Raw genomic sequence first — 24,772 nt, forward strand, 5'->3', positions numbered from 1 at the left:
GATGCTTTTCCGGTCGGAGCGGGTGATATACTCGAAGGAAGGGTGGTATACTCTAAGGAAGGGTGGTATACTTAAAGGAAGGGTGGTGTACTGGAATACCACATATCCTTTTATCCAATCAAAATTCTCGAATTTAATATGAAGTATAATATAATTTGTTATTATAAATGATCTGTGGCGGCTTTCGTTGGTCAATGAAACGTTTTAAATGGAGTGTTTAGAATATAAGTAATTTCATTTGGCTATTTTTATGTCTTTTTGTTAGTTTTCAACGTCAGATTAAAAAATGCTAATCGAATGTCATTATTACTTGGATTCAATTCATTTCATTTCAGCCTGTGCGGCCATCAACAAACAACTTTTTACCGGTAACTTCATAATTATTGCATTAAAAAATAGTCATTATTTATTAATATTTTGTTTTGTAGGAGAGTTTATTCTGGATCAACAAGCATCAGTAACAATTGCCTGGGTAATACAAATGTACGGTACATGTGTTCAACGGAACATCATCAAGCATATACACGGAGAGAATAAAATTGCATATGGGTGCTAGGTGTTTGTTATAATATTCGAAATAATGTAGAATTTGTGAACATTTTTCATTTGAGAGGGAAAAGGATTAGTGACTTTCGTGAGGAAGCTCTTTCATTAACCTAATAGTGTGTTAGTGTTTTATCCGCGTAATATAACATCACATATCTTAGGTCATGTTATAAGAAAGCATTGGATACTGTAGATTCTATCAATCCTTTGCCTGCTACAAAAGTGGAATTCCCAATTCTATTCATGTATTCGACCTTCACCTATCTGTATGGCACTATAATGTCAACTAACTTACATAGTTTCATTTTGGTTCTCGCTCATTGCCTCCATGAATAATTCCCTGTGTACACAGCTGCCATGTATATCTAAAAATGGGAATTATGTAGCAGACGACATATTTATGCTGCCATATGTACTTTTGTTGGGGTTTAACGCCCGAGCAGCAATATTTCAGCTATATTCAGGCGGTGAACATGAAATGGATGAAAAAATGAACATGAAATGATGATGAAATGAAAAATGGGATGGGACACAAGGATAATGGGGTCGAGAAATTTTGATTGCCACTGGAAATTGGGAGAGGTGGGTAGGGTCGGACAATTTAGCCTCCTGTGGCGGTGCCCTATGGTGCCTACAATCATGCAATGATTCAAAAAAGTTCAGCAACAAAATTTGATCATTTGATTTACTAGTCACTCCATTAAGTTTTAATGACTCATTAAAATTAATTACGGATTAATTTTAATGACAATGTGAACAACAGACCCCAGGTTAGTTACATAAAACAAGGATATCTGAGCAGGTAGTTGTTAAAGTCATTATAGATAGTTTTATATAATTTATTATGTTAATTAATCTCCGCTCAATCTTAAATACAACATTTTTGCTTGAGACATAAACGATGAGGTGAGCCGTTATTGAAATCGCAGTTGTTATGTTTATGGTTTAAAATTAAAATAAATTGGTGATATTCTCTGGTGACTGCTAAAACGCAAATGATAGATCACATGTTTTAATTTTGTTTTGTTTTGTTTTTGTTTTTGTTTTTGTTTTTGTTTTTTTGTTTTGGTTTTTTTTTTCTTTATTTTTTGGTTTGTTTGTTTTTTTCTTTTGTGGGTGTATTTTTTTTGAATTTTAAAAAAAGTGTTTTTATTATAGATTTCTTTTTTTTTGTATTTTTCGTTTTGTTTTGTTTTGTTTCGTTTTGGTTTTGGTTTTTGTTTTGTTTGTTTTTTGTTTTTGTTTTGTTTGTTTTGTTTGTTTTTTGTTTTTAGTATTTGTTCTTTATATGAGTTTTCTAGCCATATGTATCTTTATTAAAAATTTAGTAATTAAAAAACACAGTGTATTTGTGTAATCGTATTAAGTCAGCAAGATATACGTTTGCGCCATAAACGCTTATTTTCCTATTAGTGTATCAGGAAGTTTGTACCATACAAAGACTATAAACTGAAAGCGTTACACTCGTATATAAAAGTGAATGTATGCCATAGAGGAAACGGTAAGTTATCAAAGTGTGCAAGTATAAAGTGTAGTGCTACATGGAGAAAAAATACTGAAATGTGTTTTAAAACTGTTCTGTATTTTTATCATATAAACTGAATAGTGTGTTTTTGTTTTCAGTATCCTGTTCTTAACATTTTATGGTAACATTTGCCAAAATGTGTAAATATTCGCCACTTCTAATGTTAAGCGGAATTGTGTTTTACCTCCTTGTCATTATTGTTGCTACATATGGCAAGAATTGTAATTTTTATAGTAACAGCAGAACCATATATTATTATCCTGTTATTCCAATCGAAATTAATGTAACGGAATGTAATATTAAGGAAGCTGACAAAGTTAAACTTCGTAACAACAGGCCAAAAAGCTGGGCACTAGAAACTCTCCCGCTCTATATGTTTGATGGAACAAATGTTAAGGAAATCTATTGTGAAAATGTCGGGATTTGTTATTTCCATGATGGAATATTTCAGTCAATAAGGTGGTCTCTCAAAATACTGAGAATGGATAGGAATTTACTTGAGACTTGTCCATACAATGCATTGGTAGGATTACAGGAATTGCAAGAGGTAACAATGAAATTTCAAAGGACGGGAATGAAACAATGTTTCTTTCCATCAAGTATGGAATTGAAATCTTTAAAGAAAATTGACATTTCAGGAAACAAGTTGATATCAATTGAATTCAAAGAAATAAAGAACGAACGTTACAAAACATCAATTCTTGATTCGAATAAACTCACAGAGTTAGATTTAACGGAAGTGTATAATATTGATCATTTTGCTGCTAAAAATAATAGACTGATGAAAATACAAGAAACATCGTTTCTTGAATCACGACAATCACTTCAATATTTGTACCTGTCTAACAAGCAGTTAACTGATCAAATCTGGAATTATTTGGCATTGGTTCATAGTCTAGAGGTCATTGATCTTGGAACATACAATATCTCTTTTCTAGAACCATCGGTTATTAATATGCAAGCACATCTAAAACGTTTAGATTTGTCGAGAAATTCTATCCTTACCCTTCAAAATGTCCGATTACGATCCGGAAATTTAACATATTTATTGATAAACGAGAACAGAATTCAGACTATTCCTCGTGATTTTATATCCTGGAAATCGTTTTGCGATCCATGGTCGGGAGTTCTTTATTCTTGATCTTTCAACAAATGACATAAGAGGTGTTGTTTATTTATCAGTTCCTAAATGTAATGGAAATTGCAAAATTGATCTCAATAAGAACAGAATCACCGAGCCAGCCTTTCAACTGTACCCGGACGCACAAATAAATTTACTTAATATATCGTATAATCGATTGGAAGAGGTACCGACAAATTCGCCAAATGTTTACCAATATGATATTTCGTATAACAGGTTCAAAACATCTTGCAGGCGATGACAAGTAGTTTAAGAAAAGCAAACAAACTAGAAATGGAAAACATAAGTTTGTTTTGTGACAAAAACTTTCATGTCAAAGACGATGCTGTTTTCGAACTTGATAATGTACAAGTTCTCAATCTAAAGAATAATTGCCTAAGTTTGGATTTTCTCTGTAGAATAAAAACGAAAATGAGATATACACCCACGAATGTTTTGATAGATGGTAATTATTTTAACATCAGTCAAACTCATTTAAAAAAAAAAAACATTTTGCTCATTCATTGCCGATAACAAAACGTCATATTCTATGAACGATATGAAAATGGGAAATGTGGACTTCATGAGAATGTTATTTTACAACACAACAGCTACAAGACCGTTGACCAGCATATATGTCAGGAACAATAATATTAAGAATGTTAATCCAATGTCTCTTATTTTGGAAGGACGGTCGGACTTGAGAGAACATTTACGAATTGATTTTAGGGACAATGAACTTACAGTTATTCCTAACATAACTATTAACTTCGGAGATGCAAGGATAGATATGTTTTCTAATGCAGAGTTTGAACTTAGTTCTGCAAATGACTATATTACAGAGGTAAATGGGATGTATCTGAGACTAAATGATACGCGTATATTATGGGACTACCCTATCAATATCAATTTGAGCAGGAACTTTCTCTCAGAAGTAAATAACATTATCGACGTCGAGTGTCCTTCCCGCAAACATTATATGAGACGTGTGAAAATCGGTATTGACTTGAGCTTCAATAACATTGAACATTTTGATACTCACACAGTTATACAAATTTTAAAAGAGAAGGAAGAATATTACCTGGACATTATAGATATAGATATTTCATATAATAAATTAACTTCAGTACCAGATTGTGTAGATGAGAATACAGCTTATTATTACAATCTGGACGTATCACACCACTCTGTCAATTCTGCAACACAAATCGTTGGATGTACAGTACGTGTAATTGATTTAGGCTTTAACCAAATAACATATATTCCAGCAGATTTCGGGGGACAAAGGATAGATGAACTGCACTTGGAGCACAATTTGATTAGTACCGTACATGATTTAGGGTTTAATTTGTCGTCAGATATTCGATATTTACATTTCCAAAGAAACTTACTTGAAGATGTTCCTTTGGCGTTAACTGAAATAAAATTTCTGAAATATCTTGATCTAAGTTTTAATAAGATTGAAAAGTTCAATAATATACATCTTCTGATAGACTTCAGACACCTAAGAACTCTCATCCTCACTAGAAATGATTTTGTAGTCGTTCCATATTAAATGTCTCACTCAAGTTTACACTGTGATTGCAATCTCCTCCCTCTAAGAAACTATACAGTGGACGTGTTTGGTCGCTGCACATCACCATCGAAAGCTAGAGGATACCACGTGTTGTGTTTTCCGGTTAACGAATGTCCAAGATCAGAACCGTTATACATTTATCGGCTAATATTGCCAAATGTCAGAGTGACAACTTTATAGATTTTTCTCTTTTGTATAATATGACTGGCTCAGTACCAAGTTTAGTATATAGACAAGCTGGTATTGTAATGCTTACATCTTTAGAAATAGAGCTGTTCTCGAAAAATTAAAGCATAGAAAAACAAATAGTGATTTATAGTGACGTAAAATTTACATTCATAACAAACAAGATAGGCAAAAGTGACTTTGCTTGTGTTAAAGCAACATTTAAAACAAATGAAACTTTTAAGAGGTGTGTGACGATTTCAAGTAATAAAATGGTTGAAACAATTGAAATCAAATGTTAGCGTGGAGAATGCAACACTAGGGAGCTTGCTTTCAATGAGTCCACATCATAATATTGTACTCGTTCTAAGGCATTATCGGCAGAATTCAGATCCGACTTGTTCCAGAACGTCATCGAGGAGGAAAATGCAAGTAGTTGCAGCCATTTGCGAAGAAGATGCAACGAAAAAAGAAAACCATATTTACGAGGGACTTCATAATCTAACTCAATCGACTGCCAGTAATGTTCAGCTTAATAGAGCAAGAATAAAGAAAAAAGTACGCCTTCGAGAGAAAGGACTTCTCAATCGACATATGTTAATGCAGCTTTTGATAAGTAAGTGTCGAAAACAAGTTGTTATACAATTAGACCAAAATGCTTTGATGTTACTACCGCTACTTTTGGATACCAAAATATTTAAAATTGGTTTGAATTGGTTAAACAATATTTTCCTGATGTAATATGTGTCAAGAGTCAATTGTTCACAGTATCATATTCTGTGCATAAAACACATTGCCATTATGAAGTATCTATTCATCATTTTTATTTTACAATTCCATTATAACTAGAGTATATATATATAAATTTCTTTATGTAAACTCCATACAAATAAAATTACTCTTAATCAAGGATAATACAGAATACATGTATGTTTTATAGCAAATATTTATTTTAATCAGATGTAGTTGTTGACAATCATGTTTATTGTTTTCAAATACAGAATATTAATACTATAATAATTTTTGTTACACTGCAAAATTTTGTGAAACTGGGTGTCGTACATGTATATCTTTGTGTTTGTCAATGCTGAATTGATGTTTCAAATGTATGATCATTAATTTATATGTTTTTAAGCAAACTTAAAGTTGTTAGTAGGCTAAGACAACCTTGCTCTACTTATCAATACTAATATGATTTCGGTTACCTTAACACCTCTCATTAACGAATCAATTTGATTTGTCTCCAAAACGTAAACTATGCTCATTTTTGTTTTGTTTTGGTTTTGTTTTATTTTTTGTTTGTTTGTTTTTCTTTGTTTTTGTTTGTTTGTTTTTCTTTGTTTTTGTTTGTTTGTTTGTTTGTTTTTTGGTTTGTTTTTGTTTGTTTATTTTTTGATTTTTTTTTTTTTTTTGTTTTTTTGTTTTGCCAATTTTCATACCTAGTTAGGGCAAATAAAATGTTGAATATATCTTTATCTACATCTTAATGCCTAAATTGTTTTACAGTGGTTATGTAATGAAAAGTAGCCCTTTGAGTTTATTGGAAAGGTTGGCAATTTTTCATCGAACTAAACTTGAAATAGTTATTCCTTTGATTAAATTGAAAGATACTACAAAACCCACTGCATCTGAAACTCTTGTATTTTTTAAATCCCTCTTACAGGTGTAATAGAAGACAGTTAAAAATTCAATAATTATAATTGAAAGACTAATCAAGGGAACCAAGATTCTAGCGTATATCAAAAGAATGTAATCCAAGGACATAGACCAGACATTAAAAACAGACAAGCATAACAAAGGGCATAAAGAAACTAAAATAATACAAAAAAAATAAAAGTCAATGAGCAACTCGGACTCCACAAAAAACTGGGAGCATGAACCAGGTGCACCGGTAGGGTAAAGATGTTTGAATATAAAAAAGCAGTATTTGATATATATATTTTTTGTATAAAATTAAATGAAAAAAAGTAATGCGATAGATGCCTTAATTTACAATTAATTCAAAACATACTAGTATTTAAGTGTCAGTATCTGTAAGAAAGCACTGAAAATGACCATTTCAAGGACAGACAACTCTGTCAAAAACCTGATTTTTTCTAACATTCTATTGACAAAAATTCTGATTAAAGCCAGTGATGCAGGGATTTAATAATGGTCTTTTCAAATAGAGAAGGTATCCTTAAGTGATATTACATTATCAGATTGGTGGGTTTTTGACATGCATGTTTCTATTTTTTTCCGCCCCGTGCAGGTTCGGGTGATAAAAGAATAGGCCTGCAGCAGCGCTAAGCTTGTCGTATAAGGCGACTAAATAGTGCTCAGAATCCTAGCCGGGGGCTAGGCGCTCTGCCCACAGAGCAACTGGGATGTGTGCCCCAAGTGGTGGAATGGGGTACCCCTGGCGTGTTAGATGCTGGGGTTGTCAGGCTATAATACGGAAAACCTGACCGCAAACCATAGTGGTGCACCGTGTTGGGAAAGATGCCACGTTCCTCGCACGTTAAAGAACCCTGCTGTGGTATTCGATAGGAGTAGGAACCTTTGCGCTCCGCCACAGGAGGATAAATTGCCCGACGTTACCCATCTCCCCTTTTTCCAGTGGCAATCAAAATTTGTCGACCCTATTATCCTTGTGACCCATTCTTTTTTTTTTTATTTCATGTTCATTTTATCATCCATTTCATGTTCATTGTCTGAATATAGCTGAAATATTGCTGCTCGGACGTTAAACCCCAACAAACAAACAAACAAAACTATTTTTTTCCCATTTTGCCTCATTCTTACAAACCCTTACAGTTAAAGGACGATTGATGCTAAACAATCTAAGTAGTGCATCTAATTACCAACAAAACTAGTCAACTTTTGCATCGTTGATTGCGTATGCCTAAACACATAAAATGTTCAATAAATATTAAGTTTAAACTTATCATAAATAAATAACACGTACATTTGTTATGATAATCTTGAAAAGAACGCTTTACGAAAAGATTCTTTAAATGAAATAAAAGAACAAAAACAGGCGTAAAAAATCTTTTTTTTATTTTTCGAAGGTCGGCCAATTTGAAAATTTCACTTTCAGTGGGAAAATAACAGGAATGGAGAGAAAATTATTTTTGTTTTAATACTTTGCTTCCTGGTGCTTTTCAAAAATAAAAGGTAATGTATAATGCTATATTAAAAAATGTCCTCCTTGATAAACATCACGGTTATTTAATACTTCCTGGACGTTAAATAAGAACAACGGATATTTTTTTTTATAAAATGAAACCGATTATAGTATTACATACATACATTGCAATTTTTTGTTTAAATCTTGAACTGGAATGCATTAAATTAAAAGTACTTTGCTATGACATGCTACGATGATAAACACAGTACTAGACCTACAGACAACGGGGGTTTTCGCGCAGAGTAAAACCTTGTTTCCAATGCTGCACCCAGTAAGGACCATTGCTATGGTTTTCTACTCTCCAGTTTTTGACTTGATTTTGCCATTTGTTATAAAACCGCATCATTTGGAAATTAACTAATATATAATTGAAAGAACATATTTTTTTAGTCACATCGAGGTATAAAATTATGTTCACTATGATTTGGTCGTTTGATCTACTTTTTTTGCGATATCAAAGCATTGACTATGTGATACGAACTAGTGATAGACGGATGATAGCTAGAATTTCCACAATGACACATGGCAAAGCTCAAACGGCTAACATATTTCAAAAGATTCAGAGAGAAAAAGGTTACATAATATTCTTTCAGCGAATCCACCGGTCCCTTATTTGGAAGTCACTAAATGTTGTAATATTCAACTGTAAAAAAAAATATATGAAATGGATTTGTTGTACTGATACACACAAAAATAACATCAAATAAACGCTGTTAATTGTTTAGCTGTGAAATATTCGAAATAGAAATGTGTTATTTGATATAAAGGAAAATAGAATCAAGAATTATTTTTCAAATCTGTAAAAGAGTAATCAAGGGAACCAAGGTTATAGTGGTAATCAAAATCTCCCAACCTTTAAACAGAAATAAGTATTATCGATAAACCTAGACTAGCCTAAATTTCTCAGGAGTGGATTTGTTAGAAACATTTGATGAAAAGGTCCATTAGAATATGTTAAAGAGTACATTTATCAAAACCTGTTCTTTGATAAAGTTGTAAAATAATTCCAGCTTAATAGTATGATAAATCATTCTAAAGTAGTAAAAATACTTTTTACCTGTCATGCTGTCGGTGTATTATAATTTTGAAGAGCATTTGAGTTAAATTGTCAATATACTTATAACATAAATGTAAAAAGTAAAGGAAAATGCAGCAAACATACGTGTGCTTAACATATCTCTGAATGTGCGTATCACATTCCGAAATGAAGTTAATCTTGAAATTTGGTTGATAAGTTTCGTAAAATAATGACTAGTTACTTTAACTATGAGTTCAATTTCTTCCATTGTCGTTTTTAGTTTAAAGTACAATGACAATATTTCAAATTTCCATGATGAATGACAGATGAGAAGATTAGCGGCATCACCACTGAAATACGGAGATCAGGTAACACGAAGACCACGGAAGAACGAAAGGGATCGCCACTCTTTCATGTGATAATGCCTTTGCAAAGAACAACTTTCTATCTTGTATCCAGCAAGTGGTACTTATTAATCATTTAAACGTATTTGTCGATCATAGTTGGAAACGTTCAGTTTAAATAACGGAAGATTAGGTTTAGTGATACTTTTTCATTCATATAGCTAAATCAAATTAGCAGACTTTATTAAAATCAGATAATAGGGGGCGTCATGCATGTCAAAATCCTACCAAATTCTTTTTTTTTCTTTTTAATTCAGTTGTAGACCTCTAAACCAGTCTTATTTGCACTTTCCGCATAAAAATCACATAGACTGTTTATGATATTGGGTCTTTACAGGAGTTTCCGTTCTTTATATGGTAAATGAATGCGGAAGATGTATGCAAATACAAATCTGATAAAAAAAAAAAAGGATTATCATTGCAAATCCTATAAACCAAGAAAACGTCGTTTGTTTGTTGGAATTTTTTTCTGTGCCTCGTTTCACAATTACAAATGGCAGTGCCTGAGTTTTATATGGATTTTACTTCAAGTTAAGGTTCAGTTATGTTTCTTTGTCCATCTCATTTTGATTGTGCAACCATATGGTTTGAAGTCATCACGCTTGTCGTAAAGTTTGATCAATAGTTTTCCTTTACCATCGATTTCTAAGTGTAGGTCAATATATGAGGCTGACTTCACAGTGCCCTTTATCTCAAGTTCTTTGGGGTAGATGCGAAGTATTAAATCCCCAAAATTAGGATTGTTTAAAGATAATACGTCATCTATCCTGTCATCTACACAATCCTGTGAATTGTAGTTGTTTGAAAAATTAAGTTTAAATCCAAGACTTTGACTTCGGTTTATTAGTTTGTTACATGAAACATCCATATTATTATGTTTAATATTCGTATGTCATAAAAATACAAGTCAAGATGTATCATCAAATAATTGTCTACAAACTTGCAAAAGAACTTTCGAAAGCCAAATGTTACTATACATTTGTCAGAAGGTTCCGGCTAAGGTCTAATTTCGTATCATATTAATCAGCTGTTACATTATTGAAAGAAATTGCATTTTTTTTAACATTTTAGTCGTTTTTAGCAAAATATAATACAGTAGAATCCCATAAATATTTTAGGTTTTGTCCCTTCTTCCCATTACCAATTGTCAGATTCAAGGAAGTTTTAATATTGTTCTCCGTGAAATCAAGCGTCAAATGTCCAAGCATGCAACTTGTACAGCCAAAAAGAAACATTAAGTATGAGTTTAAAATATTGATCCCATTCAGCAAACGGCTGGTTAAGACCCATCAAGAAAATAAAGTTAAAATGTCGTTAAATAACATGGTCATCAATTCTGAATTGTTCGAAATCATGTTATTCATTGAAAAAGATGATCTGTTGTCAGACACTAACGAACAAGACAGCGGCTTTTCCCTGTTATCGGTCTGTAGATTAATAATGTTGTCGATAAAAACACCCTCTTAACCTGCTTTTTTCTTTAAGCTTTATACTGCAATGAAATTCTAATGGCGTGCAATTGTTCCGTAGATTTTAAACTTAAAGGTGTTTACTCTTGAAAACCGGGAGAGAAAAAATTGTCTACTTAAAAAATCCTTATATTTTTTACCAAAAAAATGCCTGTATCGGGTTAAATCAGGGTAAACTTCCACACCAACTACGCCACTTATACCATTCTTCATAAAACATAAAACATTACAGGAGTAAAACATATATTAGAAAAAGCAGGTAAATCAGTTGTCCTTTTTAAAACTTAACAAATAGTGGTTCAAAACTGTGAATGTTTTATGGTCAAAAGACCAGGGTAGAAAGTTTAAGTTTTAAGTAGTAAGAGAATTTTTTCTTGTATTACAAATTGAAAGGCCAAGTTTGCAAAAAAAAGAAACGTTTAAGTATTCATAAATACGGCGATTCAGCGGAAATGCGTTTCATCTACTCGTCATTGCATTATTCTAATATAACGTCCTTAACAGGCTTCGAGACCAAAACTGTGGTCGATTTACGATTGTTATAGAATATATATGAGCAGCACACGAATTATTTGGCGAGGCTTTTGTATGTGTGAATTACTGTCCACCTCAATCATGTAAACAAACACACGTAACATTCCGATCAGTATCTGCTGTTTTCATTCATTTCAGTAGCGTGAATGAACATCAAATTCATTATTAATAAAAATATCAAATGTCATGCTTTAGAAAAAATATATTGTATTCCGTGAAAAAAACTTACACACATACTCGGTAGCATTCTCCACGTGCCACGTGGGCCATCTTGTATGAAACCAAACAGTAACAATCGTCAATGAAGGAAACATTTTACCTGTCCATGTTTGAACACTGTGACCTTATAATCCTAACGACTATTGCAATATCTAACATCGTTCTACTTAATTCGCACTTCCTTCATTATAAAAACATACAAAGCACAGTTTCACTAGCGACCAGTTCAACTGACAAAATAGCGTATAATTCATAATGAAATATCATAAAAACAAAACAAGTTTTCTCGTAAATTGGCTTTGTTTAGCCCACATAATTACAATGGGCATTGGGAGATAACTCTAATAAAAATTTGGGAAGGAGTAATCAACGGAACCAAGGTTATAGCGGTAATCAAAAGAATGTAATCCAGGGACAAAGACCAGACATTGGAAAGTAATATTAAAGGCGCTATCGTCATATTTAGAGATAAAAACAAGACATTTTCGCAAGTATATGAATTTTCAAAAGTTGAAACAAGTATTTGTATCAGTTTAGCGTACAGAAAGGATTATAGTACCAGTAATACATTGTTTACTTCGATAATCGATTAGAGAAGGTAACAATGTATTTGCCATATGCTTACAAATGTAATATTTCGTATGACAGGTTTAATACGGAGATTATATTGCAAACGATGAAATGAAAAATTCGTTGACAAGTGATGTCTTTAAAAAAGATAGACGACGTAGTAAAATGTATTCTTTATACTCATAATTTTCTACATTTCATTAAGGAAATAACCATGGCATTCAACTTCAATTTTCGATACATTTTTTTTTTCGAACGCCACTAAGTTATTGGTATTTGCCAATTGGGAAACAGAATCACGATCAGGTGACTTGCGTTTCCATGGAAGAGCGTCTTTAAGGTCAAAGAGTAGAAACCAAAACTATACCGACTGCGTCGGAAAAAGCGCAAACAGAAATTGATATCGAAGAGAATGCAGTTTTTGAACATAAAAATGTACAAGTTCTGAACCCAAAAAAGATTGGTGGGGATTTCATCTGTAGAATAACAAAAAAACGGGATCCACAACTATGAAATGTTTTATTGATGGTAATATTTTAAAAACTCATTCGGGAAAAGTATTTTCTTCAGAACTTTTGGACAGAAAGTTTTACTCTATGGTCAATATTATCTTGACATATACAGAATTCATAAGAACGTTAGTCAACAACATAAAAGATACATTACAAAGACTAATTACTAATATTTATCTCAGAGGCAATAATATAAAAGATGTTTTTTTTTTTTTCAAATGAATTTTGTTTTCGGCATACGGTATGACTTGGTAGAACATTCACTACTTGCTTTTTCGAAAAATGCAATGAAAATTATACCCCAAAAACATAAGCCTCGGAATTGTTGCTAATATTAATATATAAAGTACTATAATTGAGAAAGGTTTCATGTCATTACACGATTGTTTTTCACTCTTAAAACTGAAGGAACATCATGTGTTCTCTTATCACATACAGAGAATTCAAATGAAAGAGTAATCATGGGAATCAAGTTTATAGCGGTAATCAAAAGAATGTAATCCAGGGACAAAGACCAGACGTGGAAAATAGACATAAACAACAAAGAACATAAAGTAACTAAAATCATACATGCAAAGTATCAAAAGTAAATAAGCAACTCGGACTCCACTAAAAACTGGGAGCATGGTCCAGGTGCACTGGTAGGGTAAGCGTCCTCTGCTTTTCTAGAAACACCCGCCAAGTTGCTCAAAAAGAGTCAAGTCCGAGGTAGACAAACGAGGGAAGGAAAACTATGACTCGTTGAATAAATCAGTTTTCATGGTGCGGATGGATACACCATAACGATCCACGAGTTCATGATAACGACCATAAAACTTCTGTAGTGATGACTTCAATCTTGTAGCAACATAATCCTGTTCCAGAAGCCTATTTGTTAGAGTTCTAGAGCGATACAAAAAGTCTGTGTAGTTTCGGCAAGCCCTGGCATAACGAATGACTTGTGATATGAACACTCAATACGCAGGAGCCGAAGGGATGTTGCCACAGATGAAAGGAAAGTTGACAATTATGAATGAAAAGTCATCACGTTTGTCGTAAAGTTTGGTCAATAGTTTTCCTTTACCATCGATTTCTAAGTGTAGGTCAAGATATGAGGCTGACTTCACAGTGTCTGTAGTATCCTTTATCTCAAGTTCTTTTGGGTACATGCGATGTATCAAATCCCCGAAATTAGGATTGTTTAAAGATAATACGTCATCTATATAGCGGGAACTGAGATTGAAGGATCTAGGCAAATTTAGACTTCATTTACTTCATTGTACTTCATTGTCTTTTTAAAACATGATTTTATCATTATATAATTTGATTTCAGAATAGTAAATAAACGTTTAGGCATAACGCAAATTATCATGAAAATCCATTTTAAATCACATCTGCTTATAAGGTGCACAAATTTATTGACTACCAATTTAAAATATTGTTTACTTTTATTATTTTTGGAACCGGTGTGCAGTTTCTACAGTAATGAAAAAGTACAGTGTTTCCAGTGTGTTCCTTACAAATGAACAATCAATTGTTGAACGAATGATACTGTTGTAAAACCTTTGTTTCTTTTGACTATGATGTATACATGCATTTTGACTTTCTACTGTCGTAAATTGGAACACAAATAATTGTGATGTATTGAAACTCCTAAAAGCGTTTTCAGAGAAAATATGTTTCTACAATATCTATCTTTAATATGTTAGCCGCAGCAGATTCGGTGCAGGCATTTTCGATTGAAATGGTGGGATAGACAAGTTTTATAGTGCATTAAACCTTTTGCTTCAATTACGGTATATTTCAACATAAACAGGCAGCATGAAATGGCCAATTGTAAGTTGGTAAAATCAGTTGTCAAAAGAGATTAGAAGATATGAACTACAAATAAGTGAATAAGTCGCACTTAAGATAAATAGGAGCTAAATACAATTTAAATACAAATAAAATTGAGACGACGCCAACTACCACTACAGCAAATGATAATTTTTTTTCCATAAAGTGCACGAAATAAGAAAAAACTTTGTTGAAAGAGACAAATGAATTATGTTTGCAAAATTTATGTAATCGGTACGTATCACGTTTATTGACTACTTCGGTTTAGTCGGGTTTAAACAGACATTTGAATTATATTTACTGCTTGATAAGCAGGTATGTTATTGCGTCTCCACAATGGATATTTGATTCTGGGTTTTGTTATTTTTAAAAATACAATACAAAGTGTTTTTTGTTTTGTTTTGCATACTTTAACAAATCTTAATCATTTATAAAATCAGTACAAAAACATACTTGTAATAAAACTTAAATGTCTTTATTGGTTCATGTTGTTTTGTTATGGAAAGTAAGATAATACCATATATAACCTGTCAGTTGAACTCATTTTATCCAAGGACATACAACTAATTCATGAAGGAAGTATAATTCTATTTATAAATAGTTCTTTAATATAAATTTTACCTGAAAGCGGTTTCCGTTCTACATTTTAAAATTATTGAATCTTGACAAAACTTTTTGAATGTGGGGAATATACCATCAACAACACATTGAACACTCAGTAATAACGGTGAATCATGGGCAAACTTATCCCGTCTCTCATAATTAGTAGAATTGTGTTTTTCTTTGTATTCATTGCCGATGAGACACGTGGGAAAAACTGTTTTTATGACAGCTCAATTAAAGGAGTATATTATTATCCAAATACACCGAATGAGATTAACATAGCGGAGTGTAAAATTCAAGATTCTACAATCGTTCGGTTTTATAGCGGAAATGGAAAATATTGGTCTCTGGAGACACTGCCGCTTTATATGTTTGAGGGAACAAACGTTCAACAAATATCTTGTAATAATGTAGGAATTCGTTTTCTGCATGACGCAATATTCCAGCCGATAAGAAGATCGTTGCAAACAATAGACATGGACATGAATTTACTTGAAACTTTCCCACACAAAGCATTTGTAGGGTTAGAGAACTTACAGGTAGTTTTAATGCGTAATCAAAGATTGGGAATGAAAGAATGCTTCTTTCCACCTGAGATGGGACTGAAGTCCTTAATGAAAATTGACTTAACAGGAAACAGGCTAAAAAATGTTGAATTCAATGATTTAATGAACGAAAACCACAAAACAATGGTTTTAGACTTTAATGAACTAACATATTTAGATTTAACGGAAATACACAACATTGAACGTTTATCTGCTAGAGATAACAGGCTTGTAAACATAGCAAAAAGTTCGTTTGTCAGCTCTAGGCAATCGCTAAAATATCTGTACTTGTCTAAAAATCAACTAGATGATCGAATCTGGGATTCACTCTCCTTGGTTCATAATATTGTAGACTTCGATCTTGGAACAAACAATATTTCATTTCTGGCGCCATCTGTTATTAATGCGCAATCAGATCTCAAGCATTTAGATTTGTCAAAAAATTATATCCTTTCCGTACAAGATGTCCGATTACGATCCGGTAAGTTAACACACTTATTGCTACATGAGAACAATTTAAAGAACATTCCTTTTGATTTTATAACCTGGAAATCATTTCGAGATCCATGGTCGGGTGTCCTTGACCTTTCAATCAACAGCCTGGAAGATTTTGTTTCCATATCAGTTTCTAAATGTAATGGAAACTGCAAAATAAATCTTAGTAAAAACAAGATTACTAAAGTAGCTTTTCAATTGTACACTGAAACAAAAGTTAGTCTGCTAAATATATCCCATAATCGACTTGAACAATTACCAAAACAATTGATAAATGTCTACCAATACGATTTTTCTTATAATCCTTTCAATACAAAGGACATCTTTCAAACAATGAACGATTCTTTGAAAGGAGCAAATACACTAGGAATGAATGATATAGGTTTATTTTGTGAAAACGACATAGAAATACCAGAAGATTTCATTTTTGAATTTGACAACCTAGAAGTATTAAATCTGAAAAACAATTGCCTGCCATTGGATTTTATCTGTCGAATTAAGACAAAAATGAGAACGTTGAAGATTGTGTTAGATAACAACTTATTTAAAAACATCAGAAAAAACCCATTGGGAAAAACACTTTGCTCAATTCACAGTGATAACAAAACATCATACTCAATGAATAACATAAAATTGAGAAATGCAGACCTGCTAAGCATGTTATTTCACAACACAACAACTGCTTTACAAAGACCTTTGACAAGCCTTTTTCTAAGGCACAATAACATAGAGAGTATGTCTCCAATAGATTTCGTTTATAGGCCAGCAAAGACGTATTTTCATGAACATGTAGAACTTGATTTCATGGGAAATGAACTAAGAACAATTCCAAACATTTCAGTTCGTTTTGGAGACGGCAACGAACGTTTTTACTTTAGACATTATTTGATATTGGAACTAAACTTTGCAAGAAACAATGTCATCAAAGTTAATCAATTTACATTTAAAAATATCTCTATCGACTGGTTATATATTAAAATAAATATGAGCCGGAACCTTCTGGCAGAAGTAAATGATATTATAGTCGTTGATAGTCTGTCAAACAGATATGGTTTGTCAAGAGAGACGATCAACATTGACTTGAGCTTTAATGGCATAAAACATTTTGATACCCACAAAGCGATGAAAGTGGAAAAAGAAGAAAATCCTCTTGGTTATATTGACATTAATATCTCACATAATAAACTTTCTTCAGTACCTGATTGCATTGGCCAGAATGTGGCTAGATATTACTCAATTGACGCATCACACAATTCTATCAAAGCCGTCGGGGATGCCGTAGGGTGCAATACAGTACGTGTATTCAACTTAGAATACAACAAAATTTCATATATTCCAGCCGACTTCGGGGGACAAAATCTGTATAAATTGTACTTGGGGCACAATTTGATAAGTAGAGTACACGATTTAGCATTTAATATGTCGACAAATATTAATTATTTATATATTCAAGGAAATCTACTTCAAGATGTTCCTCTGGCGTTGACTAAAATAAGGTATCTTCAAAATTTAAATGTAGGATATAACAAAATTACACATATTTCAGCCGACTTCGGTGGAAAAAGTTTGTATGAATTGCACTTGGAGCACAATTTGATAAGTACCGTACATGATTTAGCATTTAATTCGACAAATATTTATCGTTTATATATTCAAGGAAATCTACTTCAAGATGTTCCTCCGGCGTTAACTTAAATAAGAAATCTTCAATATCTTGATTTAAGTTTTAATAAGATTGCAAGGTTTAACAGTATACATCTGCTGACAAACCTTCGAAACCTAAAAACTCTTATTCTCACACGAAATGATTTTATTGTCGTTCCAAATGAAAGGTCTAGTCCAATTTCCATCCAGCCTTTACATTGTGATTGCAATCTCCTTTCTCTAAGAAACTATACACTGGACGTGTTTGGACGGTGCACATCACCACCGGAAGCTAGAGGATACCATGTGTCGTGTTTCCCCGCTAACAGGTGTCCAAGATCAGATCCGTTATATGTATATCCAGCCACTATTGCTAAATGTCAGAGTGACAATTTTACAGATTTTACTCTTTTGTATAATATGAAAGGTTCAGTTCCAAGTGTAGTATATCGACAAGCTGGTATTGTAATGCTTATATCTTTAGAATTAGTGCTATTCTCGAAAAATAAAAGCATAGAAAAACAAAAAGTGTTTTATAACGACGTAAAATTTACATTCATATCAAACAAAATTAGCAAAAGTGACAGTGCTTGTGTTACCGCAACATTTAAAACAAATAAAACTTTGAAGAGGTGTGTGACGATTTCAAGTAATAAAATGGTAAAGCAATCGGAATCGAATATAAGCGTGGAGGGTGCAACACTAGGGAGCTTGCTTTCCATGAGTATTGTCGTCCACATCATAACACTGATACTCGTTTTAAGGCATTACCACCAGAAGTCAGATCCAACTTGTTCCAGAACGTCACGTGAGAGGCAAAGGCAATGCGTTGCAGCAATTTACGACGAAAATGCAACGAACAACGATAACCATATTTACGAAGGACTTCATAATCAGGCGACTGGTACTAATGTTCAGCCTTATAGAGCAAGAATAGTAGAAACTAGTACGTGTTCAAAAGAAAGGATTTCTCAGTCGACGTATGTAAATGCAGCTTTTGATTAGTATGTGTCGAATTCAGGTTGTTCTACAACTAGACTGTAACGTAAATTGCTCTGATGATACTACTGCTACTGTGGAAAACCAATATATTTTGAGTTGGTTTTATGTGAAAACAATATTTTCCTGATTTAATCTGGTATTTTTTACAGCATCACATTCAATACATATAATACAAAAAATGACGTTTGTCAATAGCTGAGTTGTGATGTACTGGATCAACAATAAAACGGGATTTCACTCATAAGGAGCTTACATACACAGCACTGTTGGGTCACATAGAACAATTCCATTTCACAAGAAACTCATCATAGGTATCTATGGTTTTATCATATGAGATTTAGCTCCTTTTGTTATTCGTAGTTGTATTAGTGTAAATGTCAGTGCTTTTGTCTTTAAAACACTGTAAATATTGTTTACAATATTCTCTCAAAGAAAAATACTCCGTTATAAATAGAGTACGTATAAAAAATACTTTTGTAAACTTTGTACAAATAAGATTATTCTTAATTCAATATTATGCAGAATACATCTATGTTTAAGAACAATCTTTGATTTTAATTAATTATAGTTGTTAACAATAATGCATAATATTTTCAAATGTGGAATATTAATACTATGTTCATTTTTTGTTATATTACAAAATTAGGAAAACTGAGTGTCTTATGACTTTGTGTTTTTTTAATGCTGAATTGAGGATTCAAATGATAATTCAATATTGTTTTTTATTACCTAAAAAAACGATGGCTGATATAATTTCCCTCAACCTATCAACACTAATATGATTTTGGGTATCCTTATACCTCTCATTAGTGACTCAATTTGATTTTTCTGCAAAACTGCAGCTTATTGTTCCCCTTTTTTTTTTTTTTCTTTTTTTTTTTTGTGCATTTGTCTTATTATCATTCCTTATTAGGGCAAATGAAATGTTGTGTATATCTTTATCTTACATCTTAATACCTAATGTCTTAACCTAAGATTATAATGAAAAAAGCACTTTTCAGTTATAAGGTATTTTGGGGGGAAGGGTTAGCATTTGTTCATCTAAGTGCACTTTAAATATTTATTACTTGAGTATTGCATTTTTAAACAAGAATTACAGGTGAAATAGAAGAAAATTGAAAAATCTGAAAATTTCCCTTTTTACAATCATATAATTATTGTTACTGCAACACAAAGAAAGTTAGTTTAATTTCATTCAAAATTCATTTGCAAAGAAATAGCTTTTTTCTAGGTTTGATGATGTCGAAAATTAATTTATTAATCCCTAAAAATAAAATCTGAGAAGTTTGTGACGCACTTTTGAATTTTTGCCACTTTTTATTGATATTTACCTTAACCATATTTAGCATTCTTCTTTTTTTTATAAATTCTGACAATTATGAAATCGCAACGAGTCGTCAAAAGAGTCCCCCCCCAACAAAAAATGAATGAACGGACATTATCAGAAAGTTAATTGAGAGTTTATAAAATGAACCTTCCGAGCCCAAATATGATGTAGAAAAATAAAAGCACTTTTGTTAATCTCTGTTGCAAGAATCGTTATTGAATAAAAAATAAAGAAAATGTACACACGAACGATTTGACCTGCTTCAAAATTTTACATAGGAACAATCTAAGTATGGTGTTCACCCCAGTATAAAAACGACACTGTGGTTTTGAAATAAGAGACAGAGCCTTACACGTCTGACCCCATCATTGTGTCTGTAAATTGATCGATTTCAAATCAACATATGGTTTCTACTCTTCACAACATCCAAAGCAGATCATTAAACATAAAATATCAAGTCATATATTATCAAATCCTGAACAGAAAACATACAACTAGATCATGGTTTTATATGTTTCTCTTTCTTATCAAGGATTGCTTAGATTGTATACATCTTCCGTAAGTCCTGCTTTACAAGTAGCAAAACTCGATGACACAGTTTTTTAATCATTTTGATGCATTTTAGAAGAGACAAGCAAATATCTATTTGCTACATTCACACATACACACATACATGAATTGCTAGTTACTTACTAATACTCATGTTTGAGCTCAAACATCTTATTCCATTATTTTGATTATAAATTTGTTCAGAGAGTTTAATAACTACTATATTATATTATATGTGAACAATTGATAGGAGACAACAATTTAATTATGAATAAGTGTACACAAATCTGTCTTGATCAATACACGTAGTGGGTACTTTTGACACAAATGTAGAATAGTTTTCTTTCAATATTTCAAAGTGGCTTAATTATTATTGACAAAAGACAAGGTCGATTCGTATCTACATTAGCAAAATATTTAAGAAATTTGTATTTGGCTTTGTCATTACGTAATTATCCAAAGTATTTTTACAAAAAAATTATCTGATGACGCCTTTACACATAAACTGATATTGAATATAGAAAACAGTATTTGCATATGTTTTAACATGAAATGACAAAACAAGAATGCGCTAATTAATAATTAAGTTGAAACATATCTAAAGGAAAATAGTTGCTAAAAGATAATTTAGACATGTTTATACCAACAAAGAAGAGGATTGTAGACATATTCGTCAACCAATGCATTATGGATGGCTAACCTAAATAGCACTTCATAATATTTACTCGATGTTCAGTATAAAAGTGCGAATTCATAATTTTAAATTATATTCTCTGGATAGTTTTGAAAGAAAATGCAAAAACCATTTGCTGTTAGAAACTGTAAACACGTATTTAACGTAATATAATAACAAAACAGGCACGAAAAAGTACTTTTTCGAAGGTCAGCCAACTGGGATATTTAACTTTCAATTGAGAAAATTCTGTGTTAGTTTAGACGTTGAGCTTCGTGATTTTTAACAAAAAGAAGTTTGTGTGTCATGCTATATTTTAAAAGTCCTTTTTGATATTCGTTACGGTGTATCAATATTTCCTGCTTGACAGACATGAATTGTACGTAAATGAAACCGATTAAAGTAAACATAGTGCAAACTATACATTGCGTGTTTTCTTTTTTAGATCTTGTACTGTAATGCTTTTTATTTAGGTACCTGCCTTGTCTTGATACAATAAAATATGTTATTGGCATCAGCATGGTCTATTAAAGCGAACGTGTGAATTCTTATTTTAACCTTACAAGCAGTTTCTTTTAAGATTTATCGGTACTGATTCACAAAAGGTACAAATTCCGGAAATAAAAAAGTTCTTGACGGATATCCATCTTCAGTATAAAAACTGATTTTTTTAACGTGTCATAGTTTTCCTTTCCTTTTTCGTCTACCCTGGACTTGACTTTTTATTAGCAACTCGGCGGTTGTTTCTGGAAAAGCAGAGGACGCTCACCCTACCGGCACACCTGGTCCATGCTCTCATTTTTAATTGGAGTATAGTGCAAGGTGCTCATTCACTTTTGTTATTTTGTATGTGCTATTATATTTATTCATATTCTTGTTGTTGTGTCTGTTTTTCCTGTCTGGTTTTTGTCCCTGGAGACTAGATACTTTTGATTTCCGCCAGAATATTGGTTCAAACTTGTCCATGCATACCGAATGCAAAGAGTAATCAAGGGAACCAAGGTTATAGCGGTAATCAAAAGAATGTAATCCAGGGACAAAGACCAGACATGGAAAACAGACATACACAACAAAGAACATAAGTAACTTAAATCATACATACAAAGTACCAAAAGTAAATGAGCAACTCGGACTCCACTAAAAACTGGGAGCATGGACCAGGTGCACCGGTAGGGGTAGCAAAATAACACTAAAATATTAAATATGATATCAGAGAAACTCTTGAATTCTTCATTGTGGAAGACAAAAAGAAATGATCAAATATTTCACTTGACAATGAACTCCCTGAGAAAAAAAATATATTGGAATTGTTATATATACGTTAAACAGTTACCTTAGATAAGCAGTGATATTTTGATAGCAGCAAAATTTACAATGTGGTCTTTAATATCTAGGTCGAGGCTGGAAAAGGTGTTATTTGATAATAATGATCAAGGTACCAAGATTCTTTTTTTTTTAAATCCATATAATCTTTCGACCCTATTTAAACAAAAAACAAGTATCATAAATAAAGCTAGATAAACTAAAATTGCTCAGGAGTGGATTTCAGAAACAGTTCATGAAAAAATCCATTAGAATATGTTCATGAGTAAATTTGTAAAAAAAAATCTTCTTTAGTAAAATTGTAAAAGTATTTCAGCTTAAAAGAATGATAAATCATTCTTAAGAAGTAAAATTATATTAGAATTGTCATGCTGACTGTGTGTGATAATGATGTTAAGACTGATTTCCACTATGCTTATATAATTAATGTTCAGGGGTTCAACGGAAATGCAATAAAAGCTCAGTGTAACGTTGAATATGTATATTGCATTTTACAATGAACAAAGTAAATGTTGAAATTGGGGATAAGTTTGTATCATAATGACAAATTTCTTTTTACTTTTCAACATTCGAATACAAAGCTGAAATTTATTATAGGAAACATCTCAAAGGTGTTTTCCACAAAATAAATATGTCTAACTTCTAACAAATCCTGAAGCATCTTTTGAGGAACCGACTCGGAAGGATTCGTTCCCTTTTTCAACGTTCATATCCTTATTCGCTATTTTAGGTCATTTCCAACTTGGCGAATAAAAAAATGAATGTTGAAGAAGGAAATAAATGTTGAAATGAGATCTCTGACCCCTCCCAAGCTATAATTCCGGACTCTGCGCGACATAAAATGGCAAATGAGGAAATGAATTCAGAAAAAGGAAATAAATGCTGAAATGCGATCTCTCAACCCTCACCCCACCCCCACTCGATTGAAACCATTCCTAACTCTGTACGACCTAAAACGGCGAATGAGGAAATGAATTTGAAAAAGGAAATGAATGTTGAAATGAAATCATTGACCCTTCCGGAGTCGATTGCAACAATTCCCAACTGTGTGCGACCTAAATGACAAATATGAAAATAAGTGTTGAAATGAGCCTTTTGTCCCTCCCGATCTCCTCCTGACAATCCCTCCTCAGAAGATGCTTCAGTATTTGACAGAACTTAAAAATATATTAGTTGTGATAAATACCTCTGATATGTTCTCTATCATAATTTCCAATTTTGAATTCGAATGTTGAGAAAGGAAAAAAGAGACAATTCTTTTTCATTTTGTGGCCAAAATTTTTACAAATTTGATTAATGTTTGCTTCTTTGTAGGTGTCAATGGGAGTGTTGAACATGGCTTTTATGTGAAAACGTTTCCGTTCGCAGATTTTTTTTCTCCGTCAAAATATTCAAATTATGTGAAAATCTGTTTTGATCATGATTCTGTTGAAATCTGTTGAATTGCCTTAAACAACAGTTCTTAAGATCATTAGTAAGTGCGAGCTGTCTGTACATCTGTTTGTAAAGGATTAAATTTTGTATCCACGTCCTTTGTTTTTGTTTTTGTTATTTTTTGTTTGTTTCAGTTGTTCCATGCGTTTTGTCTTTTGGTGTCTGTTTTACGTTTTACTCTTGGTTCCTTTCTCACTCTTTCAGTCCCGAATTTCTTATGTCTGTGTCACAATCACACTGTCTCTAATTCAATGGTTTACGAATTTTAAAACTATGCAGGATTTTTGCAATAGAAAGTTCAATAACTACACACGTGCACACAGTGTACAAGTTGCTGCACATAGAAAACATCCCAATGGCGACAAAACTGGTTGTTCAGAAGACTACGCAACATTCCTGCAAACCCCAAAATCAATACAAATCTTCCTTTACCATGCTAAAAAAATTAATCAAGATCAACCCAATGTGGTGTGGATCGTAATGTTTCCGTGTAGCTGAAAGCATGCATCTCACACCTTTTTATCATCAACATTAT

General features: G+C 32.4%; 1 protein-coding gene across 1 annotated transcript; it reads left to right on the forward strand.

The window, feature by feature from the left end:
- Positions 1-15,166: 15,166 nt before the first annotated feature.
- LOC148601329 (uncharacterized) lies at positions 15,167-24,331 on the forward strand. Its single transcript, XM_088556774.1, has 2 exons — positions 15,167-16,271; positions 18,175-24,331. Exons 1-2 carry the CDS (start codon positions 15,377-15,379, stop codon positions 18,351-18,353), a joined length of 1,074 nt encoding a protein of 357 aa, XP_088412900.1. The 5' UTR covers positions 15,167-15,376; the 3' UTR covers positions 18,354-24,331.
- Positions 24,332-24,772: the final 441 nt, after the last annotated feature.

Source organism: Perna viridis, chromosome 12, assembly GCF_037379345.1.
Source record: "Perna viridis isolate PV_CMFRI_1.1 ecotype Kerala chromosome 12, ASM3737934v1, whole genome shotgun sequence".
Taxonomy (NCBI): Eukaryota; Metazoa; Mollusca; class Bivalvia; order Mytilida; family Mytilidae; genus Perna; species Perna viridis.

Coding starts and splice junctions, on each gene's coding strand:
- LOC148601329 (XM_088556774.1), top strand. CDS start 15,377: ATGGGCAAACTTATCCCGTCTCTCATAATTAGTAGAATTGTGTTTTTC. Junction 16,272..18,174: donor AGATGTCCGATTACGATCCG/GTAAGTTAACAC, acceptor CCTTTCTCTAAG/AAACTATACACTGGACGTGT.